General features: G+C 33.8%; 1 protein-coding gene across 2 annotated transcripts; it reads right to left on the bottom strand.

Annotated features, from left to right (window-relative positions):
* Positions 1 to 1,631: 1,631 nt before the first annotated feature.
* On the bottom strand, positions 1,632 to 17,833 carry LOC113732789 (branched-chain-amino-acid aminotransferase-like protein 1). 2 transcript variants are annotated; one of them, XM_027258762.2, is made up of 20 exons: positions 17,612 to 17,833; positions 16,128 to 16,226; positions 14,748 to 14,819; positions 14,062 to 14,154; positions 13,615 to 13,752; positions 12,667 to 12,725; positions 11,757 to 11,859; positions 10,861 to 11,034; positions 10,636 to 10,736; positions 9,634 to 9,688; positions 9,380 to 9,466; positions 9,185 to 9,236; positions 7,877 to 7,962; positions 6,534 to 6,587; positions 5,984 to 6,067; positions 5,460 to 5,531; positions 4,688 to 4,768; positions 3,931 to 3,966; positions 3,181 to 3,324; positions 1,632 to 1,997 (listed from the first exon to the last, which is right to left on the bottom strand). In XM_027258762.2, exons 1-19 carry the CDS (start codon positions 17,699 to 17,701, stop codon positions 3,196 to 3,198), a joined length of 1,665 nt encoding a protein of 554 aa, XP_027114563.1. In that variant the 5' UTR covers positions 17,702 to 17,833; the 3' UTR covers positions 1,632 to 1,997; positions 3,181 to 3,195. The 2 variants fall into 2 exon arrangements, with proteins under 2 accessions (XP_027114563.1, XP_027114564.1); XM_027258763.2 differs by lacking the exon at positions 1,632 to 1,997 and adding an exon at positions 2,210 to 2,362.
* Between the last annotated feature and the right edge of the window lie 2,448 nt (positions 17,834 to 20,281).

The following is a 20,281-nucleotide window of genomic DNA, read 5'->3' as shown; positions in this document are numbered from 1 at the left end:
GATAAGCCATTTTTGGGCGAAATTGGAGCTTCTGGTCACGCGAAATCGTGGTTCTGTGAAAGAATTGGCAAAAAGAACATGGCATCATCACCAGGTCCGCACATGATCATTTGACCGTCGGTTATTTGAATTTGATGGTCAGCTTCCCCTAATTTTAAAGGTTTGGGATTATGAAGAAAATTCATATATAGTATTTTCTTTCTTTGATTGGTCCCAAAATCGATAGTCTGTCTCGGAGGAGACCTTGTCTAGTGGTTAAAGTTGAGACTTTACGAATTAAATGTGTGCATTCAAATCACATCCCTATTCTTGCTCACTACTTTTTAAATTTCACCCATCTTCGGCTATAAATTTATAAAAATTAAAAAATAACGTAGGCAGGATTAGTAATAAAATATTTTCCAACCCTCCCACTTATTATTTTTTGTGAACTCTTATCCACAGTTGAGGATGCAGAAGATTGTCTGGACCAGGATTCACCCTTGTCAGTCTCATCAGCCATCAATTTGAAGGTTTTCACGTTTACGCCTGTTTTTAGCTATAAACAATGTCTAGTTGAACCTTGTGCTATAGGAAATTAGTCAAATTCCTTTTCTTTATTTTTATTGGGTTTTACATGTTAGTGCAATCAATATTGTCAAAATTTATCCTGGACATGTAAAAATGTTTTTTAAGATCATCTTATCATTATATTTTTATTGGATGATAGAAATAGTTTTAGAAAATGTCATACTTTTCTGCCCTCCTCTCATAAGCGTAAGTATTATCTTTTAGGTGTTTATGATTCCTTTCTAGTTGGTTTTGAATCTCTTTAGCTAATTCTGTAAAGGAAAATCCTGCTCTAAATGACATATTACTTATACGACAAACACAAAATAAATGATGGCCTGAAACCCTAATTTTAAAAAATTTTATATTTGTATCTATGACTTAAACGTGCTGATTTTAAAAATTCTCGTATCTACATCTGTTGCTTTTATATGCCGCGTCATTCAGTCACTCTTTACGATTGAATTCTTTTGAAGAGAAAAACTTGACAGCATATAGTTGTGAAACTGAAAACACATTCGTAATTTTACAGCTTTTTAAAATTCAGACGAAATAAGAGGGGTGCTACAACTAAGGTTCCTGTTGGAAACAACTGATTTTAGCTGTTGGTACCATTTTTTGAGACACTCAGGGCTTTTAATTTTATGCACCTAACCTTTTATATCATGTTTGAAATTGAACATTTCAACTCTGAGGATCGGTTAAAGTGGTTCTTGATACACAATATATGCGAAACATTTCATGGAAAGTATTTCAAAGTTTATTCAGATTCTTTTTCTTTTCATACAATTTGGGGTGGAGAACTCCATTCCAAAAGCTTTGGTGTCATATCATTCTGGGATTTTGGAGTTATGGTCTAACAATCAAAAACAAAGAAAGATTTAGGAGAGAATTTCAAAACCTTCATTTTCTTTGAAAAGAAAAGAAAAGAAAAAAAAGCAACCTAAGAAGGAAAGAAACAGGAAAGAAAAAGGATTACTGTCAAGCTTTCTATTCAACAATATACAGGGAGGGCACAAGATCCAGTTTGTATGGAAGTATATAAATTCCTCGTTCCAAATAACAGAGTTTGACAGTAGAAATAACTTCTTTAACGAGTTCAAAGCTTTATCATTGGATGCAATGAAACTTAGAAGATTATACAGTGCAATATGAGACTAATCCTGTAGAGAAATCATAACCTTGCATTGCGACAAAGCAGGCAAACCCACCTTAATAAGGTACCAAAAGATTAAAGAAACAGAATCCAGCTACAAAATATAGCTCTGTGCCGAAATTTCCAGTAGATTTATCACCCCTGTCATCTCTTATTTCTGTCACAAATTAAACCTTATCAATGATAAATTATTTCTGGCGACATTTGCTTCAGCACCATGCTTTCAGCTGCTACATTGAATCAACCAATGAAATGCAATTTTTTTGGCCGAGATCTTGTCAACCTTGGCAGCCTGCCCCAATATGTTTTATGAAGGAATTGATAAAAACAATAATTAGTAGGCAATAGGAAATGAAAAAATAATCTAATCCCAGCAAATCAGCGAAAAATTCACGGTATTAAAATTCCCTACTCCCTAATTTTTTTTTTAAGCCCAATACAATTTACGCGACCATTAATGAGATGTTTGACTCATTTACAGCTGTTTACAAGCAAAAAGTTGAGTTTCTAAGAATATTTGCTGAAAGCCAATTATAGAGAATACAGTGGTTTTAGTTCTCCTGAAGAAGTGGAGGAACTAACAGGAATTCATTCAATTTCTCCAGCTTCCAGAATCAAATCTTTGATTGTTTGAGCTACTCATCTCTCCTCCCTCTACTGCAAAGATTCACTTGTTAACTTTTGTTTTTAAAGAAGAAACTTTCCACAAAATTTCTCTTTCATTAAAAACTTCCACATGAGTCAGTTTACATCACGGTCTTATTTCCAGAAAATTCACAGTTTATGTATTAGTGGAGAAAAGTCTAAAGACAATGCTTCTTGCAATCTGTACACAAAGCTTCTTTACTTTCTGTTTATCATTTTACAAATATTTGCACCCATATTATAGGAGGGTTATGAGCAGGTTAGCTCCAAGTGTTGCTGAATTGGTAACCCATTCTCTGACTAACACAAGGCATCAGACTTTGCACAGAGACAGACTCATCCGAAAACAAAAAATAACGTTGAATAACTTATTAGCACTTGAGTAGTTTAAGCGGCATGCTAAAACGCAGTGATAATTTGCTTAGCAAATAAAAAATGGCAGCTATCCTAATATTTTGTGTAGTACAATCTGGAGGTGCAAACAGGTATTGAAGGCCTTGTTTCAGCAACCACATGTAACACACTTATTCCATACAAAAGTAACATCTTCTGGGACTAGGCGGCCAGCAGATTAATGTTTGTCGTGTAAGCACTGAGTTGTTTGGGTGCATACTGAAAGATACAAGCACTAGTACGAACAGCCTAAGAAAAGGTACTAGTTTGGATGAAGTATTAATCCAATGCACATGCTGCACATTAGTAACTACAGATTATTATTATTAAACCATCAAACTTCACTTTAAGAGTGCCAAAGACACACACACAGAATAAAAGAGAGGCAAATGAAAACAGACAGTGGAAACAAACCAGAGAAGAGACAATAGACACACCTTTAGAACCTCAATTCAGGTTTTCTGATAGGTTGGTATAGAAACACCAGACTCTTCAGTCAGCTCCTTGTAAGCATTCTGCAATCTTTGAGTCACAGGTCCAATTCGGCCATCACCAACCATGCGCCCATCAATTCTAATAACCTGGTGCAGGTTCGTGACATTACATCATTCATCAACATAAGCAAAACCAGCAGCATATGTTATTAAAAAATGATGCAGAAGATTTTGATGATTTTAGATCTTTCATTGTCTAATTACAAAATGACACGTGGTCTGACGCTACAATGAGTATATTAAGAAGATTTAATTGACTACTCTACAATGAACATATTAAGAAATCAGGATTTTGAACAGCAACCCCTCTTAAGTAGTAGATGGATTAAATATGACATCAATTCAAACACCATTTTGAGCTGCATTTTTAACAAGTGCATTTTAGTAGTACCCAACCATATAAAGCCAATTTGGATTTTGACAGAATATGTAGCTATAGGAAGAACAAGTTAGGCTTCTATTGCCACCCAAAGAACAGATTACAAACCAAAGTCTTTTGATGAATGCCTTAGTTCAGTCAAAGAAAAATTGAAAACAATAAAAAATGACAAGAAGCTGGTGATAAACAATTGAAACATAAAATTCACTAGATCACAGAATGCCACACTGATTAAATGATGAAGTTTGTTTATTAAAAGGCTATAAAGATGATGTTAGAAGTTTGTACTCAAGGATATGAAAACACAGACATACCGGGCTAAGCTCTCCCACGGTTCCAGTAGTCCAGACCTGGAAGCAAGACAACTAGTTAGAACAGCACACTGTCCAGGAATGAAGCTTAAAAATCACAATGTACTTGAGAGGTGATAGGATTTAAGAAGGTGATGGCAAGTTTCAAAAATTTATCATTAGTCGGTTGATGTAGCAAGGATTGTTTCATCATTTTGCCAGTTCGATGTGCTTCATCACAAGTGTTAAATGACAGAAAGAATGGAACCGCAGACGAAGACAAAAAAGGGTTAGCAAACCCCTTGCTTCATCTTTATGCGTAGGAATAGACTACTTCCTGAAGGAGTTCCAACCACAGGAAAATAGAAAAATGAGCTAACTGTGACACTTCCATTTCCTGAGTCATGGTGCCAGGATGGTCATGCAAGTCCAAACTAACTTTTGAAAGGGTATCCAAACATTACTGGTGTAAGTTTCTCTGAATCTTGCAGTTACTTGTAAACCTCAGTGTGTAAAAGAAAGAAGGACGCTTTTTATATTTCTGACAGAAATCCTCACGTATGTGTGAAGAAGTATATGCAACCTTTCGCAATGGATATCATTAGTGTCAATATGAGATCAGTCCACTTGATGAGGTTTTTGGCCTAATAGAACAAGCTCCACCTTAGTAATTTCTTAAGCATTCACAAACTTTGCCAAGCTCAAGATTCACTATAAGAAAGCAGAATAGAAAATTTCTTAATGGGATGTTCAGCTAGTATCTAGAAGAACAAAACCAGACCTCATCTGCAGTATGAAATTCGGATAAGCTAAGACGCCGCTCTTGTAAATCCAACTGCTCCTTTACCACAAGGTCAATAACCTGCAGAGCTTAAAGAATATTTACGATCAAGCATATGGATACCGCAAAATTTACCATTACACTTAGCAAGCAGATGTCATAAAGCATTTGCATGAGATGGAAACATGTGGAACTTTGTCCTTTCATGTGCTAACCGAAGATATTCATGATTTTATCTGGGTCTAGTCTATATGGAGAATATATGGAGTTTATATGCTTTAAGATAGGAACCCTTACAACCATCCTAGCTATTCATGGCTTATACAGGACTACTACTATAACCATTTATCTATAGTATGATAAAAAATATTTCTGTAGGTGTTACTGTCCAAGAAATATAAGCCACATCCATAAGAGTCATGCAGTTGCAGACATCCCAAAACAAATATCAGATAAACAATAAGAAAAACGATAGGTAACAAGTTCTGATTACATCATCATTGAAGATGAAACATTCATGAGAAGAAGTAAATGGCCATGCAATGCCGGTTTTCTGGATGTCCGGAAGCAGACACACGCCAACTGCATACAACTTTAGCTTGCGAATTGGAAGAGAATGCAAAACAAGCATCAACTGGTGCCTTGCCTTACTAATGTTTTGTGTCTTTATGTGTTAGAATTGACTTCTGAGAAAATTATGATACCACTCCTGAAATGTAGATAGATGCCTTTCTTCAGAATTTTACATCCAACAGAATATTATGGAGCTTACCGTTGCTCGAGTCACCCCAGGAAGACAATAATCAGCATGAGGTGTCAGAACACCACCTTTCTTGACTAAGAACTGCAACAGTAACATTACAATACATCATCAGGAAACCAATCAGAAATTTCTCTTTTAAATAGTTCAAAGAGGCATGAGAAAAATTGCACATCTGGGAGCAACCAGACTACCCCCTAACATCGTACAAACACAGTAGCTTTATTAGTGCAGAGCTGGTGGGTATTGACAGACAACTAGAAACAAATAAGGCGGGCTGCAACAAACCTGGACCTGATAATTGCCACAAAACCCAAGGACCCACATGAAGGGGAGGGAGCGGGGGGGAGAGAGAGAGAGAGAGAGACTGAATAGAGTGAATATGTTATCTAGGATTGACAATTCCTCATGCTGTGAGCTCATCTCTAGGAGGCTCCAAGAAAACCCCATTAAAGAGAAAAGGAAGGGGAGGGGAGCCAAAAAAATCAATAAAAACCAAGAGAAACAAAGGATATGCAGCAGGCATATAAACTTACAATATTTGTAGCGTTTGTTTCTGACACATAACCATCTTTATCGAGCATAATGGCATCATCAGCCTTGGCGTTATTCCCCTCTATCTGCACCAAATTGGCAACACTAACGTATCATTGTTGCATATCAACAGGAAGAGTATGGCATGCCACCCCATTCCTTTTAATGAAATTGTTGACTGGACATCTTTTTACCATTATTCTTCTCCATGATTGAATGCTTCAAAGTTTTCTTTTTTTCATTCTTCCAAGTTTGCTTTTCAGTTTGAAAATATGTCAATACAGCAGATAAAAAAAAACCATTCGCATTATTTTCTTCCTGGTAACAAATTCGAATTATGATACAAATGAAAAAGCATGAGAGAGAGAGAGGGGCACGAAGGTAATTACTGAAGAGGAGTTCTCTGTTATTATATGTACATCATGTTGCATGATGTGACATCTTAGTCAAGAATAGGATTCCAGTCATATGAAGTTGACAGGAAAAACATTGGATTAGGTACTTTTGTAATCTCTTTCAAGAATAAGTTGCAGACCTGGAATAAGATTATACCTTGGCAAGAATGTTGTTAAGAAGGTTGTTATGGTGAATCTTGGAATCCAGATTCTGCAAAAGTGAACATTGATTTCATTGTCTCATATAAAAATTTAGTGAAAGGAAGCTTTTGCATTATGATCTTTGGAAAGATTGTTTATCAATATTAACTGTAGACGGAAAGATGGCACAATCGATCATTTTTCACCTATAAAGTTTTCTAGAAGATGAAAGACAACACCGCTAGCCAAGTATATAACTAGATGATGCAGTAAATGAAACACAAATGTTAATGTGGTCACCTGGGAATCAACTGCTAGACTCTGTAGAAGTTATTCCTAAGGAAGAAATACGAGTGTACCAACAATATCATCACAAAATCTGAAGAACTAGCTTTACATCAGATGATCTAATTACCACAGCAAATCTATGATATGGAATGCCTCTGTTATTGTGGTCTACATCCATCATTCTTGTACATTTTCTTGCCAGTAAAATTGTATTGTAGGTGGTGCAATCTTTTGTCAATGGATATGATACATCTGTGGCTGGAAGTAATGGCCGTTTTTGAGTTCAGGTGAGCTAATGACAACCATGGTGGCGATAATATATTAAAAATATCAGGGATACACTTTCCAACTTAATGCATATTATAACTAAGATAAGGAAAAATTCTTATTCATATTAAAAAATTTTATATTTTTTCCCAATTCAAAACAAGTTCCATCCAACGACAAGGAGCATCAACAGAAAACAGGACAAACAGGCTTCAGTAATTGCTTGTCTCAAGCACTTATGGAAAAAAAAAATCCTAATTTATTAACAAATAAGCTTCCATATTCGGCTGATTATATTGAACTGAATTTAACTGGCATAGAGTGAATTCTTTGTGAAACTTGCTGATGATAGCCACATGTTTTGAATATACCCCAGATGGATTTTCTTTCCCATATATCTATTCAGCAGATGAGTTTGAGTATCAAACAGAATATTCTGACAATGGAGAGCCATACAGAGTGCAGTCATGATGTTGAAGGAAGCACGTGTTTGACATTAGGTCACTGAGCATAATGCATGATGTTGCAAGCAAGCCAGAAATACAATGCTCATGGATAATGGGATCAGTATAAGAAATTACAATGCCAGATGTCATATGTCATATGTCATAACGTAAATAGGGACAACACGAATACTCTGATGATTAAAATTACACATGCTAGTCCATGCATAACTCCAATCCCTCTCATGGAAAACAATCATAATTGTCAAACCCTTTAATTTGTTGATGAGATCAGTTCTAAATGAGAGAAGAATATGGCATAAAGTAGAAGGCAACAACAGAAACCATTTAAAAACATTACATTTGGTGAATTACGACGTGTGGCTGCTGTCACCAGAGTTATCCCCCTTGTATTATCATAGATTGGCAGTTTCCACTCAGCAAGCACTGCCAAAACCCAAAGGAGACAATTACAGTGAAGTAAAATAGCCAATATGCTATATTAGATGCCTTAATTTAGGATTGGTTCTCAAGCATATCTTATGGCAAAATTTTCTGCTCAAGTAGAGTAACTGCCAGAGCTAATTGGAAAGGCAAACTTGGAAAGAGAAATTTCTTGCAAAGAATCAGATTGTTGCATTTTTTTTTTTTTGCAAATGAAAAGTGACAAAGTAGCTGATACATTAACTAACATGTTCCCTCTAAATGCTATAGATGGTGCAAATATATGAGGTGGAGTTCTCTCAGAAGCAACCTATCCTCAACAGCACATGGAAACTCTATCAGTCAGATGCCAGTATAAGAAAAATTGTTAGTCACGGAGCCTCAACAAGCTCTCTAAGACTGTTTATCAAGATGCATATCTTGCATCTTTTAGTCTGGTTTGAAGGGTTTGAGGACCAAGTAATAATTTAAAAAATTATCAAAAATTGCCTAGGTCATTGCCGATACCCAAATCCATGGTCAGTTTGTCAAGAAATGCAACCCATAATCTGTTGTGGATTCAGTCATTCTTTTAAAAGATTTTAGGTTGCATAGGTCTCTCTGGTGTAAAAATAAGCTTCCATGAATGGAAAAAGTTGTAGGCTTCTTCAAGAATCAGGGAAAAGTACACAGCCTAGACAATGTTTGAATTGCAAATGAAGCTTGCTATACCTCATTGACTGTCTCACAGTTTTTTTTTTTTTTTTTTTTGTTGACAGTCTCACATGTCAGAAGTAACTTGGATATATTATGGCACTAGCAACTAGTTAACTTGTAGAACTTGTATCATTATATCATTCCTTCATAACGTTATAAAAAATGGAAGTGTTAGACCAAAAGACATTAAAAACAACAGAAAATTTTGAGGCACAAATGTAATGGTAAAAAACAACTAAATAGAAATCTTTTGGATATTCAACTGGGCAAGAAGGCTCAACTTGATGATCTCCTTATGGAATATGTTTTATTTGGCTTAAGGAACATATAGATCTATAAAGGAGATCAATGATGATTCTTCAGAAAGAACAAGATACCAAGAAACAGACAGAATTCCAACCTAGTACCACACCAGCAATTCTTTTAAAGCAACAATACCATGTAGTAACCAAAATAAAAGTGAGATACACAATAATTAGAGCCATGCCCTTGGCAGATAACATCTATGAAAATTTTAAGTCCATCATACCAATCAAAGTACATCCATAAAGATTGAATGCTGGGCTCATTCCAGAGGTGACCTGTGAAAAATCAATAAAATGTTAGTCACAAAGTTTTAGTAAATTTGTAAAATAAAATATTTTCACAACAAAAAAGAAAACGGACACTTCTATATAGTAAATCTCCACAGTTACAATGATAAAGATATATGAGAAGTAGAAACCTTCTTGCCACGAGTCATAGTTAGTCGGATGTGTGCATTATCAAACATCCCATTATAGATGAGAGTTTTAAATATAGCTTCCTTAACCTGCATAATGTAGCAGAATCACTCTCAAGAATTAACATTTTTCAGCATCAGACATTCAAGGGTATTTTAGGTGTTCTATTACGGTAAAATCCCAGTAGAGTTGTTTACAATTATAGCTTCATAATGCCAGGAGATAAGAAAATGAAAGAAGTATATTGAGTCATCACCTCGTCACGAGTTGGTACATTGCTGAAAGCTAAAGCTTTTGCTGAGTCAAACAATCTGACAAGAGACATGAACTTAGTAATTTAGATTTCTTTATTTACTCTGTTAAAATGGTCATCTTTTACTCCTACAAGGCATTCATCTTTAACACTACACTGCATAAATCCAGAACAAATTTTGAACCAGGCAACTTAAATAAGAGATGACAAAAACTCACCCTTCTATTAAACAATCATACAAGCAATTGCACTTCTAAAAAGAATGTCAACTACTTTACAGGAAGTATGATTGTGGATTCTGCTAGGTTGGCTTTATGCTACCAATTTAAATAAGAAATGATAAAAGGTCAGTTTTCTAGTAGCAATCATAAAAACAAAATTTGCTCTTGTGCAAAGAATGTGAACTACTTTACAAGACATAAGATTGAGGATTACATTGCCTGTATGCTACCAATTTAAATAATTACAAGAATATTATTTCAGCAGAAAAGACATTACATTCAGTAAAAAGTATAACAAGTACGAAGGATACCAACCAACAGCTCATTTAGACATCACCAGATTTGAGAAGCATTAGCCACTCAATTCAAAAACACTCAATTCTGCGATGGGTGAAAGGAGAAGGATTCAAAAGAGTGATACAAGGATCAAGAAAAAATTGCATCAGTTTCTTCATTTAGCAGTTACAAATTTAGTTAATTTTTGCTGCTTGTCCATTATCGAAGCTGGTATACTCAAGGAATCATCAGCTAGAAGAAAGATATTTTGATCTAGCAAAGGCGCTAAATGTTTATATATTAAATTTTAATAAAGAGCTTAGAAATCAAATATATACAATTAATCATCCACAAACATAGTCAACCATTTTTGACAATTTTGTCAAATCCTTAGTGTTTGTAATTTGAACCCTTCTGTCTCTGTGCAAAGTATATTACAGTAATTCAGAAATGCAGGTAGTATGAAAACCAAGTATTCCAAAAATTCTGTTAACTTCATTTAACTAACCTGTCCAAGTGCTCCTCAAGCTTAAATATCTTTCCTTTATACACCCGCAGCCCCTCCCAAACTGCATCGCCACCTTGTACAACCGAGTCAAAGACTGAAATCTTTACAATTCCAGTAGTAAGGGTCAGATTCATTAACCTTGAAGATACATTAATCACTAAATAGGGTTTATTTTGCATTGTAATTTCATAAAGTGTTTTCCCCCCAAGTTCCGTAAAGAAGTACCCTTGCACTCTCACGAGGCACAATTTCATCTCCAACCCAAGCAAGCAGCTTCTCATTAGCAGGAACAGGAAGACTTGGATGAGGCAAAGAAGACCTCCGTTTTACTCGGTGCCTAAGCATGTTGTAGAAAGGCAAACTCTGCTCCAGCAGGTCATACAGGGGTTGTGGAAGGGGCTGAAAAAACACAAGAAATATAGAATCAAAGGGAAACTAGAAATGGTTTTCAGAGATTTTTAACGCATTGTACAGATTATCTGCTATTATTCTCCAATGCACGTGCATATTGAGCTAATAAAATTAAATGGTCATCTGATGATTCTGTGTTGCCCATTCTATATCTCATGCTAAGAATAGCACTTCTAATTTCAAAATCATGCTTATAATCTAGCATCCTAAATCATACGAACAACAGAATTCTAAGCTGTTTGAAGCACTGGTTATTCTATAAACAGATCAACTCAAGGAATCTCAAGTTTAAGAAACTCCAACTCACTTTCTAAACAACTATTGAAGCATAAGTGTTCATATATCTAACACTAAAATGAGAACAAGATGATGCTAGTGACTTGTGTATATCTGTCATAATGCTATGAAAGAGAAACAGAAGAATTAATTAAGAGTGGGGTAATCCGAAAGGCCAGTACAGAAAGTGGAAAAGAGAGTAAAGATGTTTGGATTAAAAAGGTCTGTAGAAAGATTTGTCAAGCTAAAATGTTGACACATGCAAACAAGTTGGATTCCACAGAACATACTATGGCATCATAAGTCTAAGATTCTGTAAGCTTCCAACTTAAAGTGCATGAACACATTTGAGGAACAACACTTGAGTTGTCCCTATAAGTCAATATATAATATTGGAAGCCACTCAAAATGTAGTTGACTGCAATACTACCTACCGAAGGATACTTTGTATTGGGTGTGAAACATGTTGATTCACGTACACTTTTGTACCACCATGGGGCCCACAAACCATCAAATGATTTTGGTCCAGCTTCCCATCTACAAATACAAAGTTTAAATTGGTCAACAGTCAATATTAATATTATCTTCCGCAACTACCATAAGACATGGCATTCAATCAAAAAACAAAGAACAACGTGGAAGCAGGGGCAAAAATAAAGCCTATATTCTGCATTAGATAGAGTAATATATTATCAGACTTTTTGCAAGATAGGAATCTGTATATATGCCTGTTTGTATGTGCATGCATGTGGATCTATTTATCCCAAAATGAATTCCTGAGTATACATGCTTGTTTTGCAAATCTAAAAAGTTTACCAAGAAGACTACTAAATAAGGTCATAGCTGTCAAATGCATTAAGGAATTATATTCTTGACTGAATAACCTTTTGGTATCAGAATTTACGTGATAATATAGTTCTACAATGCCATAATATTAGTATCTTCTGTGGATTCTCAGTGACATTTTATGATAAAATCAAATATTTGTGAATCCCAGATAATAATGTCACGTAGTGAACAGTTTCTGCTGCTTGATCAATGCCAATTTTATATGCAGTAATTTCCAAAAGGCATGTACTTCCAGATATTTGTGGTATATGTCTACAAAGAAAACAAAATGGATTGACCCAACTCAGAGGACCAAGAACATGTGCGATTCAATTTCTTTTTATCCAAGAACATGTATCATTCATTTTGTCCACATCACCTAATACAAATCAAGCTGTTTGTTTCAAAACTGAAGGATGAAATACCAACTTAACATAATAATTTACAATGACGTTTACTAAAAATTTAGAAGCAAAGCTTAAGAGCGAAGGTTGTTTGAGCATTGCTTTGGCTTACTTAAGCATTGAATCTTGAAAAGGAATGCCGAGATCTTCACAAAGTCCACGTAAAGCAAACTGCAGAAGGACAATAGGCAACAAAATTGTTTACTTAAAGGAGTAGAAGGATTCAGCTGTTCAATATCAGGTAATAATGTACAAGTGATATTCAGTGCACCCTAATAACTACAAATACATGGACGAAGATTTTCAAAACTAGTCAAATAAAAGCAATCTTCTATCATCTAACAATCACGCTTTTAAAAGGTTTACATGTTAGCTTACAATTCCCAAAAATGATGTGAAATGGTTCGGCCATTTTTAACTTTCAAGTAGTATAAGACCTTCTATCAAGATAAAACTCTATTTATTGTAACCAAATTATAAAGAAAATGAAGGGCAAGGCAGCAAGTGAGCAGAGCAGCATAGGAGGGGGAAGGAGAAAGAATGCAACTATAGTCAACCTCTGTCCCCCTAACATAGAACCCCGTGGTTCTAAGGAGTAAGCTAGAAGCCCTAGACTAACTTCCAACATGATGAAGCCCATTTAGGCAAGAGTTCCACAATAGATGGAACTGTTTTGGCAGAAACTAGTACTCTAGACTCCACATTAAAAGCTAAAGAAGAAGAGTATAGAGTATCTGTTTGTTTTCTTGATTTATGTGTCGTCTCTCACTCCTGTTTTAGTCTTTTCTAGGCCAACACAACTATCTTTGTACTTCTTTGTGTAAAATGAAATCAAGATAGGAGCATAAAGAATTTAGTGCCATGACCATCCTATATTATTTAGACCATGGGCCACTTAGTTGGTAATAACCTGACATCCTGGATAAAATCACAATTCAAAACTTTACTTTGGGGGAAATGACCAGAAGGCACAAAAAAGCAGTCAAACTCCCATATGAAGGAGAAGTGGAAAGACAATGCCTCAAGGAAAACCATACAGAAGGGGAAAATTCTTCAGGACCTCAGGATCCGCTTGCAGTTCTGCCGCATCAATGATTGCTGGAGGCTTTCCCAATTCGCATAGCTGACTGTATATGGAGACCAATCCTGCCAATCCCAGTTCAGAAAAGGATGGGGGCACAACCTTATCAAAGGATGGCTGACAACCAATATAGGAAATCAATTCAGAAAAATGACAATAATAGACAAAGATCTACTCAGAAACAAGAACAGACAAAAAAAAAAGCTGTTGCCATACAAACTTTTACACTTAATCATAATATCTGAAGCATATTCTCAGGCTTTTGCCTTGAAGTAACTACTAAAATAAACCTGTTAATAACCTATAACTGAACAAAAGTGCAGTTAGATAAGGAAAGAGTATTTTAGTGTTTAATTAAAATGCAATTTGCAAAGTAAATCTCAAGTCTAATAGATGAAACTTAAAGGTAATACAGTACATACTCACCAAAATTTCAAGAGGATTCCGGATAAGTATGAAGTGCTTTCCTTTCTTCATCAAATCTTCACTCAAACCAGGTAGAAGTTGTTTAGCCAAATGCTATAAATTAGATGAAGAAAAAACACAAATTAGTTCCTACAATTTCATGAAAAATCATCAAAAAAAATCTTATCCTTCAACATTAAACAAATGATTCTTGATATTGATGATACACAAAACTCAAACATATATTGAATTTCAACAAACTTCAAAGCCAGAAGAAGTGCAAATTGTATCAAAATCTGTGTACATCAATCCTCAGCCCAATATTCTTCCTCACAGGAATCAGAAGCTGGTCATATATTACTAAGCCTAATTTGTCTTTCCAACTCTTCATCTGCTTTGAAAGGTTTTGTACTTCACATACTCTACTAGGTACTAGTTTTTTAAAAGAAAATAAGGAAAAAGAAAAACACTGAGAACAACAATCACCTATTTCAACACTGCCAAAACATAACAACAACAAAACAGGAAACTTCACTGAGTATATTTTCGCATCTGATAACTACATTAACCTAAAACATGATGCAGTCACATGATGAGAAAATCTTTGTTAATGAAAAATTGAAGGCAAAGAGACCAAAATATGGGACAGATTTGCAGGAACAGAGAGGCAAGCAAAGAGTCTGCAATATGGAGTATCAGAAGACTACCTTACAAAACCGATACTTCTTTCCTCCAGGACCAAAAATAATCTCCCTGACCACCTTATTTCCATCAGATTCCTGTTCATTTCACAATAGCAACTAGATTACAATGACTGAAGCTTATAAGAAGCTCAATAACAAAATAGAACATATGCCATCCTATGGAATTCAAGGTTAATGGAAAGAACCTGATAAAAAAAATAATAAAAGTAAGAAAGTAAGTCTTTGAAAAATACAGTTGTCTAAGCTGAAAAAAAGCACAACTTTTATGCAATAAACTTCCAACCTGCTCTTGTATGTGCTACTAATTGGCAACTTTTACGAGTGGAAAGCTTCATCAAATTATCAACTGATTTAGAAAAAAAAAAATTATCAACTGATTTAGAGCTGCAAATCTAGTTATCTACAATTTTCAGAATGCAGTCTATGTAATTCGTTATAGTTCAACTTGAGAAAATGAATGTGAGACCCCCGAAGTCCCACATCAAATGTTTGTAAAGGATGTGATTAGTATACAATATCCTAGGTCAATGAGTTACTTGGATTAAGCATTTAGGTCAAGGGTAACAAATAATTTGAATTATGCAGTTGGCATGTAATAATGTGACTTCAGCAGGTTTTAGTCCCCAAATCCTAGGTGACTGTATCCGTATAGGTGGTCCAAGAAGACTTCTGTCAGTAATTTATTCATAAAAAGATCTTCCTACAATTTCCATTTTCTCTGCTTTATTTGACATGACATGGCGTGAATAGGCCTAAACTTTCATTTAATCAAACCTTACCAATACAACAATCTAACAAGTGCACGTCTGCTCTACCTTAAACTCTTCAACTCCACCCACAAAGAAGCAAAAATCTTAGCCTCCTAGTAGAGGAATTACTTGGGCCTCAATGCTTTAACAAAATTCCTGGTGACCACCATCACTTAAGATCAACACCATAACCTAATATATGTCTCCTATAGCTTCACAGATCAAAATTCTCTCCCAAGCCTGATATACCTGATCTTCAGCTCATCAAAGAACTTTTCTGCAGAAGCAACAAGGTCATTGGTACTACACAAACTTCCTCAAGATATACTCAATGCTGAAGTTTGTACTTTTTAAATACCACCTAGAAAGCTAGCTGGCTAAGCACCTCAAAACATTGTATGAACACATAACTTTGCTAGAAGCATAAAATTAATTATCCCATAGTTCAGTAATAAGCACAATCCAGCACATGTCAGCATCACAAGGCAAAGCTAGAATAAGACTAGTAAAGAAGCAAAATTCAAACTAGGGGAATAAACTATGAATTTGTACTGCTGAATTTGAGAAGAAACACAATTAAAGAAATGGATTCTGCAATTCAAACTGCACATGCTAGAGCTCCATATGGGCGTACCAACTTGGAAAGAAGTTCTTGTTGGTATGGCCTTTCTAACCCCGTTACGCGCAGGAAATTCGCATATAGTGGTTCATCAAGCACCTCTGTATCATCTCTCTGCGCAAATCAAATCAAAAGTTTACACAAGCCATTAAGAAACAATGATCAACTATCAATAGTACACTTCTCTCCCTCACATAACAATCAAATTATCTACACAGAACTGTGAGAGTGGACTACGAAATCTTTTGACTAATTGGTCAATGAAGCTACACAATCCTGTGATTAGTTGATCTGCACGCAACTAAGCTACTAAATTGAATTGTAAATAAAGGCATTTGTACTGTATTGTCAGTTTCTTATCTCTGCTGTTTGCTAACAAAGTACTTGTCATGACACTCTAACCATGAAGTTTACTTAGCAACTGAACTTCGTGTTAATGAGGTTGTGAAACCTGAATTCCAGATAGTTTGTTAAGCATATGCAGCCATGAGGTACAATTTTTATCAATTACAAGCATGGTTAATCTTTCTCTAATGTAGCATACAACAATTGTAGTCTGGAAGACCACCTGTTTAGTACATTAGTTCTAATGCCTCCTAAAAGAAGTGGGCCATACCTGGACACTTTAATTCCAAAAAGTTCAACCAAGAGACTATACGAGCAAGTTTTGCAGAGATGAGCTAATCAAATAAGTTACATTTGGACGAGACTTCTTCATATCACTTTTTGGCAGTTTTGGTTGCACAATATACCCTGCTATGAACAGACTGACGTTTTGTGATAACTACAAAAATCTACTTTCTGGTTGTTAAAATTAGAGTGAGGTTATCTCAAGGTCATATCAAGTTTAAAAAATGCTTTTGGCACAGGCAGCTCTCTACCATCTATCTCTCCCTGTATGCCAGCAACAAGTGGATGTGGGATTGCAAAAGTACCCTACTCCATGCTATGAAAATATTAGCTATAGAATTTCAGTTTGGAGGTTGTGGAAACTAGCCATACGGGCCAAACAACAGGGGAGGTCACTGTAATTAAACTGAGTAGCTAACCTGGTGATTAAACAGTTGGGAAGCAACATACATACTTTCAGTTAGCACAAACTAGAATCAATGCAAACACGTGAAATAAACAATTCAAATATTGACTAATGAAATCAAGAAATCCAAGAGAGTGAGACTGGAGACAACCACCATTAGGCCAAAATCACCAACAATTGACATTCTTATAACGCAGTTGAGTATTCATTCCACACTCTACATAAAATGTGAACTGCATATCTATTACCAAAACAATCAAAAGCACCACAGAAGAAGGAAAAAAAAAGAGTAGATGGAAAGAATGGAAACAAATTTGAAAAGGGACTCGGAATAAAGCGAAAACAAGACATAATCCGCGTCTGAAAATGAATATATTTAGAATAAAAGAAGAAGAGAGAGAGACAGACAGAAACATTCATCAATGCCACTATTTCATAAAAGCGGTTGACAAGGATTCAATACCTGGGCAAAAGAGTACATAAGGCTGGTGCTGAGAGACCTGGGAGCAGACCATGAATGAATCACCTCAATTCCTCCATTGTTTTCTGCCATGTTTCTGGTTGTTTTCTTTCTGGGATTGCTGTGATTGGAAAGGAAAGTACAGCGACGAACTGGGACGGGTTCTTTTGTTCTTGAAAAAAAGGATTGAAGATGGTTGAGTTGCAGAGTAGGAGTAATAAATTTTGACTTTTTCAGTGTGCCATATTACCGCCTTACTGACGCATGCGTGTCCTAATCGTGACCGACGATAGTGCTGGCTTTTTGTTCTTGTCGGACGTCAAACGGTGCAAATTTTGATCGCCGTTGGTTTGCTAAATCTCATATGACTGATGTCGATTTTGTTCTCTTGACTTATTTCTTTTTCCAGAGGGGAATCCAGCGGCTCTTTCTTGACAAATAAGGGAAGCTACAGTTTCGGTCCAAATGTGGGAAGTATTTGGAAAGAAAAGTCCTGTAGTAAAGGACAATACCATTTAAGCCCTCCTGTGAGGTTTTCAAAATATCAGAAACCTCCCCTAAAATTAATTAGTTTGTAACAAATCAATCCAATTCAAATAGAAAAACAATATAAAATTGGTATTAAGAGAGAGAAAAAAATTCGATTCCATGGCAGCCCTCAAGTTTTTGCATTAGATAGTTAATTTACTATGCCCAATATATATCTATTTTAAATTTATCAAATATGAGGGGGTATTAGTGAAATTGCTTACAAAAGCAATTTAAGTGGACTCATGTCAGGAATGTCGTGTGTGATTTTTTTTAAGTCATTTTTGGTAAGTAGACTCATTTGGAAAAGTTTGGAAAATATATCGCTAGAAAGGAAAAAAAAAAAAAAAAAGATATTGATGTATCCTCTACCTACTCTCCAGCTAATTCATATCTGTCAAATCACAAAAAGGCAATTATGAATGATCAAAACAAATTCAAATGATTCTCAATTAAAACAAGCCAGTTATAACAACCAAATGATTCTTGTAAAGGATATAAACCTCAATCAAATAAAATTAACACTGCCAATATTTACCAGGATGAATTGCTTAATATAATTTTTTCAATTAATCCATCATATGAATCAATTTTTTATTAATGATAGATGTGTACCTAATCCAAACTTGTGTCATGGACATCAGACATGAGCAAAAGAGGATTATTTTGGATTATCATGGAAATCAGATGGGTTTGTTTGGATAGAGGATTATTTGTCAAAATTTATTTGCTTATATCATCATTACAATTTCCAACACATCTTTTTATCTTCCCAATTACCTTTTTATTTCACATACATTTGGATTGTAAATTATTTGAGATATTTTTACTGTATCACTTTTTGTGATGTGATGTATGTGAGATAAAAAGGTAATTGGAAAGATAAAAAAATGTATTGAAAATTGTAATGATGATGTAAGCAAATATATTTGGCCAAGTAATCTGCTGTCCAAACAAACACAAGCAGTAGTTAATAAAACCTACCAACCACACGTCACAAATAAATGTTCTACTTTAACTCCGTTTGGATTAGCTGTTTTTGGAGTTGTTTTTCAAAAACAGCACGGTAGCATTTCATTTTTGAAATACAAGTCCGTTTGGATTAGTTGTTTTTGGGGTTGTTTTTCAAAAACTATATAAAAAACTTTTACTGTAGATGTTTTTTGGATTATTTTTAGAGATATTTTTAAAACATATTTTTGGGTATTTTTATAATTTATAATTTTTATAAACATTTATGCATTTATAATACATTTATAAATATTTATAAATAAATGTATTTATAAATTCACTAAAAAAATATATAAATGTATTATATTATATATAATACATAATATAAATATATTTATAAATGTATAAGTGTATATTATTATAAATGTATAAATGTATAAATTATATATTTTATATTTTTATATAAATATACATTTATGCATTTATAATACCTTTATAAATATTTATAAATAAATATATTTATATAAATATATAAATGTATTATAAATGTATTATATTATATATAATACATAATATAAATATATTTATAAATGTATAAGTGTATATTATTGTAAATGTATAAATTATAAATGAATATTATGTAAATGTATAAATTATAATTTATAATTTTTATATTTTTATATAAATATACATTTATGCATTTATAGTACATTTATAAATATTTATAAATAAATATATTTATGTATTTATATATAAATATATAAATGTATTATATTATATATAATACATAATATAAATATATTTATAAATGTATAAGTGCATATTATTATAAATGTATAAATTACAAATGAATATTATATAAATTATAATTTTATTAATATATATTAATATTATGTATAAATTTATTAATATAATTAATATAAATGTACAAATGTATAAATGTAAAATTAATATTATGTATATTAATATAAATGTATAAATGTATTATATTATATATATACATAATATAAATGTATATTATAAATATACATTAATATATATATTATGTATAAATGTACATTTATATAAATGTATAATATATATTATATATTATATTTTATATTTTATATAATTTATATAATGTATAATATTCATATAAATATATTATAAATATATAAAAATATTTTTTTTAAAAAATAAAATATTTATAAATAA

This window comes from Coffea arabica, chromosome 2e (genome assembly GCF_036785885.1).
Source record: "Coffea arabica cultivar ET-39 chromosome 2e, Coffea Arabica ET-39 HiFi, whole genome shotgun sequence".
Lineage (NCBI taxonomy): Eukaryota > Viridiplantae > Streptophyta > Magnoliopsida > Gentianales > Rubiaceae > Coffea > Coffea arabica.
This window is presented reverse-complemented; position numbering and strand designations above follow the sequence as displayed.